Source organism: Megachile rotundata, chromosome 8 (genome assembly GCF_050947335.1).
Source record: "Megachile rotundata isolate GNS110a chromosome 8, iyMegRotu1, whole genome shotgun sequence".
Classification (NCBI taxonomy): Eukaryota; Metazoa; Arthropoda; class Insecta; order Hymenoptera; family Megachilidae; genus Megachile; species Megachile rotundata.
In genome coordinates, this window is record NC_134990.1 from 17,500,471 (window position 1) to 17,513,998 (window position 13,528).

The following is a 13,528-nucleotide window of genomic DNA, read 5'->3' on the forward strand; positions in this document are numbered from 1 at the left end:
ACATCGCGTTCCAGATCTTAATTGATTCGAGACCGAACGAACCCGCGAGTTAATATGCAAATTCGTCGTTTACTGAAAGATCGAAAAACGTCGCTCCGATATTTGTTGGCAAGGTTACTGACGCGCGATCAAATTCCTCGACTCGCGAGGAAGATAAATCGGCACTACACCCGTTGCGTAACCTACACGCGATATTATTAATTAGCTTTCGGAGGATCGAGATAATCGCGTTGTTCGCTATATAATTTCCAGCCCTGATTTTACGACATCCGAAACGATCTCTCCGCTCGGATAAATAATTTGTTAGGAAGTTAATGGCGCGATCGTTTCATCCTCCGAATTCGTTCATCGTAATTAAGTACACCCGCGATATCAATCACCGTTACATTGTTCTCGATAAGTACCAAGTTGGCGAGTTTCGCGAAGAAAGGACTTTCCCGAAATCTCGACAGCACGGACTCGTTCTTCGCTGTCCCAGACGTCGCACGATTTAATACGTTGCTCGAAACACTTTACGAGCTCGGCAAAAAGAAACGGGAGACTCGTGGAATAGCTCAATTATTTAACGCATCGAGACACGAAAATAGGTACAATCGCTTAGGTCAAGTTTCCCTTTTCGCGCGAAAAAGTGACGAGCGAAGAAATCGCGTTTAGAGACGCGACCAGAACGATTCATCATCATCATCGTCGTCGTCTTCATCATCATTACCGCGAGCCGCTTTTTAGATCGGACGCAACGTACAACCTGTGCTTACCACCCTCGTGAAAGTTTAACGAACCGTGGTATTCTGGTTTCGCCGAAATTTCGGCCAACGCGTCCATGTTGCGCGACTAGAGATCAACGCGAGGCAGTCGATTAATCGAGTGTACCGTTCGCGAATTAACGGCGACGATCGAGACCCGTAGTTATCCATCGATATTCCCGAAAGAAATAACAAGTGTATCTAGAAAGCGTTACGACTCAACATTGTTCCATTTCGCTGCAACTCGTTCCAACGTTTCGCGTACTCCCTGTAAACGACCGTTTCCAGCAAGTACATATCTATTCCGACATGACACACATGTTTCTTGCTACTGCCATCAGATTGCACGGTGTATAAACTGTGCCAGATTATCCGCGAGTCCACGGAGAAAGTAACCGTGCGAATAATTCACGGATCAAAAGGTAGCGCGTGCCGGAGAATCGTCGCGAAAAAAGAAGGATCGTTCGGTGATGCGTCTAGTCGGGCAGAGGACCACCGTTTAACTTCGCGCGAACGCTCGAATCTCTTTTCGCTGCGTTGTCACTTTTTCACCCGGGGAAGTTGTTGTTCGTTCTTCCATTTTCTAATTTAATTCGTATCGCCAACGATTCGATTGTTAACCGCTCGGACAATTAACGCGCAAAATGAACCGTGAATCTAGCGAGAACAGTTGTATAGACGGGCGAAGAAAAAATGCGTGATTCGCGTTTTGCGGGTAATGAAAAAGCGGGCAGGCACGTTCGTAGAAAAAATGAACGATCGAACGGTGTGTCCGGCGAACACATTCAGCGAATTACTCAACCGCGTCTACGAGTTGATTTATTTGGCAAAAAACTGGTAGATTGTGCGTGCGGGAGTCTTTTAACCGCGACCCAAAGGGAACTCTGGTAATTCGATGGACGGAGAATAATGCGACGCGACGAGGCGTCTCCGCGAGGAAAGTGTCTTCGAAGAGCGAAGACGAATCGTCGAAAGAGCGACGAACCGACGAATCGACGAAAGAACGAACGAAAGTGTGTCGTCTGTTCTGGCACGTATTTCCTTTTCTATGTTCAGAGGGGGGCATAGTTGTTCGGGCCCCGACACGCCGAACAACTCGAGGAGAGCTCGGCTCCTCGCGTTGCCCCATAGTGGGGGCAGCGACATAAGTACGAGACGGCCTTAAGAAAAGCCTTCATTCTGATAGCAGATCGCGATTCATGGAGTCAGTGAATTCGTGAAACGCGGTCGCGCGACGAAAACCAAACGAAAGGCCATCGAGAGCAGATTCGCGAAATCCCTTCGATGCGCCACAGAAAACGATCCGTGGTGAGCGTTGCTGATCGTCCTCGGGTGCAGCGGGTGCAAAGGGTGCAGTTTTGATCGGAACGGAACATATTTCAAGACATCTCGAAAACTTCAGGTAGGTAATGGAATCTTGCGTAACGACCGACGGCGTTCGTTTACGTAAGTCGAAGGTCGACGATTTCCACCGCGGGAAGAATCTCTTTGAGTTCGCGCGTTAAAAATCCCCCGGTGAGGCCGTCCAACTCTTTGCGAGCCGACCTCAACTTTTTCTGCGGTGCCGTGAAAATCAACAATCTCACTGAAATAATTAACTTCCAAGCATCGTTGGAACGTTTTTCCACGATATCGAGACGGAAAAAATTGAATAAATGGAAATTATTAACTGCTCGGATATTACGATCGATCGTTATCGCGGAAAGTATATTCGACGCTTCCATGATTCGCGTATAATCGTCGGTAATCGTTTAGGAAAAAGTTAAAAGTAACGCGGCAAGAATCGAGCGGCAGGTATTACTTCTATCTACCGTTATATTTATTCCTGGGTACAATGAATTCTCATCTAATTTTCGACGATCAAAAGAATCCGTTTGCATCGGCGGTATGGTATGTTTCGTAATTTCGGACTTCGAACAATGTAAAACGGCTCGCACGTTATTCACGGAACGCGGCGTTTAATCGGATTCAAAGATGGTGCGCGACTACTCAGAGATGCGGTTTTACCACGATCCTTATCCGTTTCGTTTAAAGTTTCCCCGATTATCGGAAGTTAATGCGGCGTTCGCACAACGCGATACCGTTGCACTCTTCGGAGGACATCGGCTGAAAACTGTAATTCCCAGACACTCGGAGGACTTCCTTGTTGCCACGACGCGACGTTACGCTGTTATTCGAGCAGATACTCGCTTGCCAGTGCAACAAGTCGTTTCGTTCATTCATTTTCTGTGAGCTTCGTTTCTTCGAAATCGATCTCTTTGTCGAACCATGACGGAATTTTTTATCATCGAACGGGAATTACACAGCGCACGAGCAACAAACGATTCGTTGGAATGACTCGACGGGTTCGAGACACCGAATTTCGTGGACGATGTCCAGACAGCGATAAGGCTCGAGTAACAGTTTGAAAATAGTGTACGATCCGGTAACGCGAGTCGCCTCGCGTGTCCGTCTAACTGTTCGGAGAGTAAGCGACCACGAAAAATACATCGGAGAAGAATAGAAAAAAAGTTAGCTTGCTCGAAGCGAAGTTTCGAGGCGAACGGAGGCAGATTCGCTGCTTGTATCGTCCGGTGTTTCGCTGCAAGGACGAACGCTTCCTACGAGTAGCGAACTTTGTTCTTCGTTTTGCACTACTTGTGCGTCACGGAAAGTGCTTTCCACTCTAACATTAATGACGCCGTTGTCTAAAGCCGTCGGCCGAGTCAGCGAAACCAGTTCGATACGTGGCTCGAAACGAATTCGATTGACAAACGTCCAACAACGATAATGGAACAAGATTACAGGTGCGAGAATCGAGGAAGCTTACCATAACTAATATCTAGAAATTACCAATTGCAGACCATATATCTGCGCGATCACCAGTTACGTTAAACGTCGATCGAAACAGGAACTATGATTTCTCGCGTCTACACGCGTGCTACTTCAATACTTGATACTTTAATGTTATGCCGCTAGATCGGAATTACTTTATAACGTTGCTTAATTAACATTTCAGTAGTCACTCCTCAGCTTCGTAGTATTCACAGCTATTATTAATTTTATTATTATCCAAATAGGGCCTTCCGAAAAGATCGCGTTCGAGCGGTCCCGGAAACAAATTATTAAGTAATTACCTAGAAAGGTAAAAAGTAGTGACCTAGAAACGGACTAAACAGCGGCAAAATAAAATGCCGCGTATCACAAATTATTCGAGTTTGGGGTTAAAAAACTCGAGCGAGACTCGTCGTTTCTACTAGAACGGTTAGGTAATAAACGCTGTGTGGTCCGCCTGTAAATACTGCTCGACTCTCGATCCTGAACTTGGACAAATATGTATCTGGATATTACGCAAGCGTCTAGTTTCGACTTTCTCTCTCTTCGTACTTCTGGTTCTTCCTCGGAGTTTTAAGTTTGCTCTCCCATAAATGCTACCAGGGGAAATTATTTTACCCGATTAACGAACTAATTCGCGTTTAAACATTTGCCAAGATTTTCCGAAGAGGGATTAAATTTGGATCTCGTGGCAACAAACTTGGCGCGATATGATTCTTGGAAAGTCGATTCACGAGTAACTCGAGCGCAGGCGTGTGCATACCTTACAGTATTCGCACGTGATGCATCGGTGAGTGCACGTAACTCGTCGATCCGTCCATCCAGACATGCCGATTATCATACGAGAAACTGGCGCTTATAATCTATCGACTGATTGAAATGTGAGAGACCACCGTTCGGTTACCGCTTTCTTGGCCAACTGCCAGATTTTCTTTTCTCACCCCTTCTTCTGCATATCGTACCCTGAGAATTTGCTCAGTCATCTAACGGCGAATTATTGTACATATTGTCTCCGGAGAAATAAGCTTGAACCGGGTCTGCGTTTAGGGCGACGGAATAACGGTCCCATTTACATCGAACCGAGCTTGGATTCGCTAATTGAAAATCCGTGTAAAGCTACCCCGCTTAAGACCATTTGTGGTCGGTGTCGGTGGTCTTCCGTAATTTGTCTAATTCGCGTGGACGACATTACGGTCTAACAGTTTCAATCGAAGGCAGAAAGAATTAGAAATAAAAACGTAACCATCGCGCGTGAAAACGAAAATAATCGATAATTATAGAAAAATAGAGGCAGGACGACACCGGTTCTATCGACGCGATTCAGACAGATTGTACGGGACAATCACGATCTTTATCGCCGTTGGTGATTGGTATTCCGATACTAGCAGAGGTTGAACGTTATTCGAGCAGCGGGTATGGCATGAGAAAATCGCGAAGAATTTGTTTCGTCGACTAGCTAATCGGCACCTCGAGAGCATACAATATTTCCAACGCGAGTCGAGCCAACAAACTTCATAAAACTGGGCTCTGGCGGATCGCGGCTATCCGTGCAACGATCTGTACACGCTGCTTAAAACAATTGAACAATCGTAATTAAGAAACGGCAAACACGGAGACACCGATGCATCGGACTCTTGCGCTTTTCTCGCTTCCGTTTAATTGTCTCGAACAACGTGCGTCGAATCTTAAACGGTATCCTCGTTTCGTCGGAACTTTTCAAAAGGAGAGATGCCGCGTCGTTTTCGATGCAAAACAGGAATTCTCGAAACACGAGCTTAGAATATCGACCCAGTTGCCGAAAAATCGCTCGACTTTCGCCGTGCACTTCCAGAAATGGCCGGCGACCATCCTGTTATTTGCCAGGAAGGGGCAAAAGAACGTTCTTTCGTGCGCGCGGAGTAGATCGTTCGTGAGTAGCTTGACAATAAACGATGGGCAATTTTCGCACGCTCGCCGCGCAGCTCGACGACATATCCGACCGATTCAAAGTTTCGCTTCCTAGCGATTCCGAATACGAATCGCGACGCTCCGAATAAACGAGCTGTCCAATTGGGAAGGAAGGAAGAGTCGCGTAGCGCGAAATTAAGAAGGAAAGATTCCGTAATTTCTGAATTATCCGGTGCAACGCGTGGAAAATGACCGTCTGATTCTCCAGGCTGTTAGGGAGAAGAAAAACGCCGAGAACACGAAATGTACGTACTCTCTGCTCCTGGAGTAAAAAGCCAGACGTGATTAATTGACACCGAGACGCAACGAAATCGTTATCAAAGGTAATTACGCGTCTGAGAAAATGCTTAAAATACATACTGGGATAGAAGCGCGCGAATCTGTATCTGGGTTAATCACGGTCCGTGTAATACAATTTCCAGACGTACCGTTGCCACTGGCCATTGCGATGAAACGTTTTACGGAACGAACAACTCTAACGGTACGATGTCTCCGAAAAAAAAGAAGAATGAACGTTAACGCGTTTGACAAAAACCATTCTAATTGCTTCTAATCTGCGTAGCTAATTGATACTGATTCTTGCCACCGTTAAAGGAGCGACACGCGATCAATCCTCGCGATCGAATCGTTTATTTCTACGGAATCAATTTCAACGTTTTATCGGGTTAATTCGTATGAAAAGCTTTTAATTTATGCGCTACCACCTTATAGTCGATAAAGTCATTTAGAAATCCAGCTCGACGGCTAATATATCAGATATGGTCCGCGTTGCTGCAGCTTTCCTCACGACTACGTGATTTTCAATGACCGTTTAATCGCGTTCTTAAATACCGGGGCCAAAGTAACGAGTCACAGCTTTCACCTTGAATCGGTAATCGAAACTAATCGAGTCGCGCGTGATAATTCAGATAAGTTTTTATTCGTTAAACTGGTAGACACGTACGATACACCTCCTACTGGAATTAAAGATAGGACTTTCTAATATCATTGAAACACGAGTCCACCTAAAAATAGATATCGTATAATTTCAGGTCGATTTAGTTTTCGATCGACGCTTCGAACATCGTCGATCTCGATACCCGGACATCGAGTCCGCTCATTGTCGAATCGGTGATCTTGGAAAATATAATTAGTCGCCAAAAAGACGGTAACCGGAACAAAACAACCGATTCGAATCGCGTAATTGACGCTCGAGTCTCTTCGATATTCCGGGTTCTTTGTAAGCTTCCTTTTTTTCCCTTCGCCATTCAGATTTTTCAGCGAACGTTTATGTCGTGAGCGCGTGCGTTTCAAACGATCTCGATCCTCGTAAAAATTTGCGAAAAAACCTCGGAATCCGCTAAGGTCTCGAAAGAGGTTAATTCGGTTTTCGTAACGCGTGATCGATACCTGCCGCTTATTGTGTTTTCGAGCTACTGTATCATTATATCGTCGAAATCTACGATCTTATTACAGTTAGAGGATATCAATTTTTCGAACAGGGATTCCTTACGGTACCCCTAACATCAAAGGATCTCGTTAACTTTTACGTAACAATGCTTCACTCCGAGCGATTAAACGATTACGAGTTTAGTCGCAATTTCGCCGTTTCCAGTTCGTCACGAGTTTCGAGCATGGACGTGTTCGGTGTAGGAAGAGATCGAGAGGATCCATCTAACGGACGCGCGATCGAGATGGCCGGGCTACGAAAAGAACAATCGCGTACAGTTGTAAAATTAGAGCGCTTCTGAGAAAATCTGGAATAGCGTTGCACGCGATAATGACAGGAAGGTAGCGTCGCGTAAAGTTGAAGCACCTTGACTCGCATGATCGAGATCTCGAAGCGGCTGCAACTAATCCGGCCTTCGCTACTGCCGGTGCAATTATGAGAAAGTCTAGCAAACTCGCTTGTTAGACGAGTCACGTGCGACCTTCGATGACGCTCAAATTGGCGATACTTGAATTAGTGCTTTCGTGACTAACACTCCCCGTTAGCGCTCATCTCGCTAACGCGTTCTTTTTACCGGTACTCCTTTCATCGTCTATCGCTTCGTTATTCTCCGAGCTACGAGTTAGAAACGCGACGCTTCTTACTCCGAGCGAACACAAAATCTTCTATCTTCTGATAGCGCGATTAAACTGGAACTGGATTGTTCTTGGCGGTTGCTTTGATCCGCGACAAAAACGAACTAATAAGCGTAGTATTAGATCGCTACGAGCGGACGATTTCGAAACGTAGAAAGCCTGACACGATTCGATGACGTAAAGGTATCGGCAAACGAAAATATTTACGAAATATCGGAATGTATGCATATATATTAGCGACATTTCCGTGTCGCGAAATCGCGTCGGCGCATATTTGTATTTCGAGATGGTTCATTCGATGCGGAACAACGTAATTATTGCCGGCAAGAAACACATGTTTTTCTTGAACGTTTCATTTGCGCAGACTTGATGAGCTACCTCTTGATTGTTCGTCGGCTCTGAAACAAGTACAAAAGCAACTGGTTATTTAGATAGGACGATAACCAGTATACGGATACACAAAAGGGCCGTTTGCAAACTCCCAACACGATCATTTGCTCCAACGTGCATTTGCATTTATTCGTGCGATGAATGAATCAGACTATGAAAATTCTAGCCTGCCACGAGTCGATACGTTGCCGTGTATGTACGAATATTTACGTTATACCGTACAATGGGCAGTAGCGTAAAATTGCCCAATTAGGCATGCATCGGCAAGCACGGGCAAGAACGATGAACCAGATCACGGATCCCTTTTCTTCTTTGCCACTCGTGCCTTTGTACAAACGTTCGATCGTCTCGAATTATAATGTCGAAAATCAAATGTTAGCGACGCGAGAAGGCTCGTTTCCAAATGGAAAGAATCCACCGTGGTTGTTTATTAAAAAATTATTTGCCGTAATTATCTACCGTTGCTCGTCCAAGTCCAATTAACGAGCGAGCTTCGCGAAGTGCGCGAAAATCCATACCGGGCGAAAATCTAACCGAAACCGGAAGAAACACGTCGATACAATTTTACGGATTCCGTCGAAAACTCGTTAAAACGTAAGTATCCTTGCCTTTCGCGTTCAACGTCGATGAAACTCGAGATACACGCCAGTTTCCATGTACGTTTTATTCGATAATGACCCGTAGCTACCGATAGGAACGACCAAAATGATTATTTACGATTAAAGCGCAATTATTTTTGAAAGTCGAATAATCGGGAACGAAAGAACAAAAAATTATGATGATTTATAGAGAGTAAAACCTTACTCTTGGAAGAAAGTACAACGGTCAGCGCCGTTTCTAGAATGATAAATTAATTAGGCGGTAATGGTTCAAAAAAATTGAGCACTCCGCTGCGCAGAGACTAATTATCGCGTATAACTCTGCTTCCGTATAATTTGCACCCGTTTCTTAACGACGACGCGTTTCATCCTTAATACGTTAATGCTTTCGAATTTAATACGTTAATCCATTCTTTGGACATGATTCATTTCGACGCGTGGGCTAATGTATCCACGAAGATTCGCGCTCGAGTCTCGAGAATATCGGCAGCTAACGGAAGGGACGAATCGAAGGCGAAAGAACCGCGGGCCTCGTTCAAACGTTCTCATCCGAAAAATATGTCGAGACTCTCGATTCTCGTCTCGTCTCGTATTTCGTCTCACGAAGCATTATGTTGTTCTTGACGAAGATGCCCGTAAAAAGGAACGCGTACGCACGAAACGGCATTTTATTTCGGCAAAATAACGGTGAATCACGCATCGCGTCCCGCCGCGATAAAAAACGAGCAGCAAAACCGGAGCAGAAACCGAGAAAAGGGACGAGAGGATAACGAGGAGGCAAAACTCTGACACGGTCATTAATAAGCGACAAGTTTCATCGTGCAATTTAACTTATCATCGTTGTTGATCGATGAGAATCCTTCGCGTGCTGCGGATGCATCGCGAACGATGATTAAGGATCTTTTCGCGAAACAGCAACGCCACTTGAACGTCTCCGAAGAACGAGGAGAGCTCTTCTTTAACCGTACCGAAAAAAGAAGCATTCGCGCGACCGAAGCTCGAGAAGCGACATTACTATTAAAGCATTCGTTCGAAGAAAGAAAAATCGATTCAGCGAAGCGAACGAATCGAAATTTTATGCAAAATCGTTCGCCAGGACGTTTCGAGAGCAGCGGAGAAACGTTCGCGGACGAGACCGAAGACAGGTAAAATAAGACCAATCGTTGATAACGCAGGTTTCTGTAACCTGTCCGCGTCATCTTCGAGCGGAAAGGTAGTCCGTTTACTTTACTGACCGGGACTGGAACGGGTAAAAGGAATCCGACGTTGATAATAACGAGGTATCGATCCAACGATATTTCATCGTAATGATGACGGATCGTTAAACACTTTGAATCGTGCCAAGTTACACGGCAATTATGTTAATTAAAATAGCCAGTATCGCGTGTCAATTTTCTTTTATTTCGATACCGAGACCAATAAACGATCCGTTTTATATCGACGCAGGATAAAGCGAAGGAAGTAACACTTAAGATTCTGCGATATACCAGATAGGTCAATTAGTATCGGTTTAACGAAGCGTTTCTGCCGACACTTTATAAAGTTTCGCTGGCAAAAAAGGAGCAAAGTCTAACATCGCATCGACGTATCGCTTACGGAAGATGATCTTTACACGATTACTCGTTAATCGGTAGATTATCAAGGAGGTAGGTGGAGAGAGAGGAAACGTTTTTATCGCGGTCGGAAGCGGCGGTTACGAGATCTGCAAGTACAAAAGAACGAGATCCTTCGCGATAGGCGAATAAAAGGTTGGTCTAACGAGAAGGGCGTGGATATTACGAAATCCTGTTTCCTTTCCTCCTTCGAACGACTCTCTTCCTGGCAGCTTTTCCTTTCCTCCCTCGTGTTCGACCTTCTGCAAGGTCTTCGAGAAGAAGTTCGCGGTAGGAATGCGTGACTCGACGATTTTATAACCCGCATTCAATTACCATTCCTGGTGCTCTTGTTTCCTCGGTTTCGCGCTGCTGTGGTTGCGTTCGCGAAAAGAAAAGTTGACGCGCGGAATGTACGCGCACCGTCTAAATGCCGCTGCGAGAGTATGTCCCCTGTTCCTTTCTTCTCCGGTTCGGTCCGTTCGGTCTTTTTCTCCTTTTCGCTTATGCTGCCACGAGAACGTGATTTATTCGACGTCGGCTGAGGAGAATGGCCGGCGTAACGTGGCGAAGGAAGGAAGAGCCGTGATAGTGGTTCTCGAGGAAACGAGTTATCCTTAAGAACGTAGCAGGCAGACTCGATGGGCCGACAATTTGTTTTGGCTCGTTTGCCGATGATACGGCCGACTCGGGACCATTTTCTACCGAGACAACGTCCCCTCGATGCGACTCGCTACCCCTGCACGAAAACGAAACGCTTATCGGCTTAACGGTTTAGCGTCTCCCGACCTCCGATAACGCGCGATAACGCCAAGCGACTTCGAATCTTTCGTAGCATAGCCGTTCTTTCGCGTTCGAAAACCAGCAAACTAAATCAATGTCGTTTTTTCCAGTCATCATGCGGACGTCGTTGGTTCTACTGGCGTGGATGGTGACATCGGCGACAGCGGCGTCTTTTCGAGGCAGAGCGCGATTGTTCCCCGACGACAAGGACGATGCGCTTCCACTTTCTACGGAAACCGAGATTGTCACTGTCAAGGACGCGACGAATCAGCCGACAAGAAAGCAATCAGTGAAGACCGACAGTGGAACGAACGACTCGTTGCTAACCTCGATTCAGAATCAGGATAATCGAGCGGAAAGCAGTAAGCGCGTCAGCCAAGGCAAAGACAAAGTGGCGAAGAGAACTCGAAAGCATAAAGCCATTTTCGTTAACTACCCTGTCGTCCAGCAGCTTCGCTACGACTCGCCGTACGACGTCGATTACACCGGCAACGATTTCGATACCGAGGCGAGGTCCGTCTCGGAGCCCGACTATCAGGAGAGCGACATCTTTTACATTCGGCTGCCACCGACGCCGTACATGTTCGTCCCGGGTTTAGGCTACGTATCGCAACCACCCACCTACTCGACCGCCAACCTACGGCCACAAATCTCGTATGCGAGGCCGAGACCGAAACCGGCGCAACCCGTTAACCCGTTCATCAAGCTGCCCATAGATTTCGTGAGCAACGGGAAACCCACGGCCGTCTATCAGTGGCAAAAGAAACCTTCGAAAAAACCGACCGACAGTCCCATCACGAATCTCGACAGTTTATCGGCGGAGTTCGTCAACAACGGGAAACCGACGTCCATTTATCAGTGGCAGTCGAGTCTGAAACCGACCAAAATATCCGACGACGTGGTCAACAACCTGGACAAAGGCCCGTACACGTTCAACGGCAAACCGGCCAGATTCTTCCTGCTGAAATCCGACGGAACATCGTCGCGCCGTCAGTCTTTCCGATTCCCCGATTTCCAGCTGGACAATTCCTATTACTGAAGAATAGGCGAGACAGTCCCTCTCGTTGCTATCGAAACGTGGAAAACGTGGCTTCCTCGAGTCGTAGGAATTTGCGACTCGATCTCGAGGTCGGACGAGGTTTCCGGATCGGCGAAGCACGGGACAACGGTGAAACGAAACATTCTCGCGTAATCCGTGATTGCCGATACGAACGCTTGCACGAGACGCGAATCGACTCGAGAACGCGAGTCGATTGCTTAGAAATGGTCGTGGAAGCTCGCCAAGTTGTAATTCGCGCGTCGATAGACGGTGTGTTGTTCGTGCTCTCGATAAAGAAGTTGCGTCGGTTGAACGGTGAATTATCCGTGCCGCGTGTTCGATTACCATGTTAGAGTATAGGTTATTATTTCGATGATTACAGGGGATCCGTCGAAAGACCGACTGTTAAAAGGATAGGGTGCACCTCGTGTGAAAGTATCATTAGCGCGCGACGAATGATCGATTAATGCGTACGTAATTCGGTTCGAGATAAACGGCGAACCGAAGCAACCTAGCGACTGCAACCGTGGAATTTATAAATTCTTTTATACGCTCTGATTTTCTATTCACCTTCCACTTCGCGATAGCTCGACGCTTTGCCATGAATATATTCCGCTTAATTGAAACGTACGTTGCTACGTCCGATTTCAATGGAGCTTATCCTCGGGAAAAAACGCGTAATTGCTAAGTATAAATGTATAGTTTCTGTTTATAGATTATTCCTATTTATACGTTAATTAATTAGCGAACACTTACATTTACATTCGAGTAGGTTACACGGAGGGTAACGATTCATCGGGCAACGACGCGACAAGCGATTGCTCAAACTGAATTTTATAGAAAATCGAATGTCGCGTTCTGCTCGCGCGGATATCGTATATTTATTTGTAAATTCCAGTCATATTTATATATTTTCCTGTCGTCGTAATTATAGTTAAGAATCAATCCAGACTTTTGTTTATTTTGTACATAGGCGAAAAGTACAGGAACGCGAAAGATGGGCGAAAAATAGAGGAAAGTCGAAAGCACGAGCTGTTGGTACTTTTTCCGGAATCCTTAGCAACGTTCGCGCTCGGTTGCTGGCTGCGTCGACGAGAAAACGTGTTTCATATGGTTCCCCCTACCTCTCCCGGTCCCGACCCCACCGGTTTAACACAAATATTGACTCGGGACGCGAGTCTGTTCGGGATTATATCCTGTCTGGTTACGGGAATACTTGGCGATCTATGCTACTCGCACTCGAAGAAATTGAATTCGAAGATGACGATAATACTCCGCCAGATATCCCGGAAATTCCGGCTCGGAATGGAATCTCTCGATCGGCGACCGTTGCGCGTAAGAATTCGGGCTGCTTCGAATTCAATTTGCCATTGAAAAGGATCCTTCAGGGAATTATTCGTCTATCAAGTTATATTTTCCATTACCGAGTCATACATAAGCGTGTATCCCGCACAGGAAGCCTGTAATTTACCGCGTAATAGAAAGATACCGGTTGGATACCGGCGATATTCGTACGTTTCATTTTTTCTCACCAACAGCGAAATTATTTTTATCCCG

The 13,528-nt window shown here is 46.0% G+C and overlaps 1 protein-coding gene across 1 annotated transcript; it reads left to right on the forward strand.

Moving 5' to 3' along the window:
- The first annotated feature begins 1,873 nt into the window (after positions 1-1,873).
- On the forward strand, positions 1,874-13,002 carry LOC105664115 (uncharacterized). Its single transcript, XM_012297287.2, has 2 exons — positions 1,874-2,145; positions 11,043-13,002. Exon 2 carries the CDS (start codon positions 11,048-11,050, stop codon positions 11,969-11,971), a length of 924 nt encoding a protein of 307 aa, XP_012152677.2. The 5' UTR covers positions 1,874-2,145; positions 11,043-11,047; the 3' UTR covers positions 11,972-13,002.
- Positions 13,003-13,528: the final 526 nt, after the last annotated feature.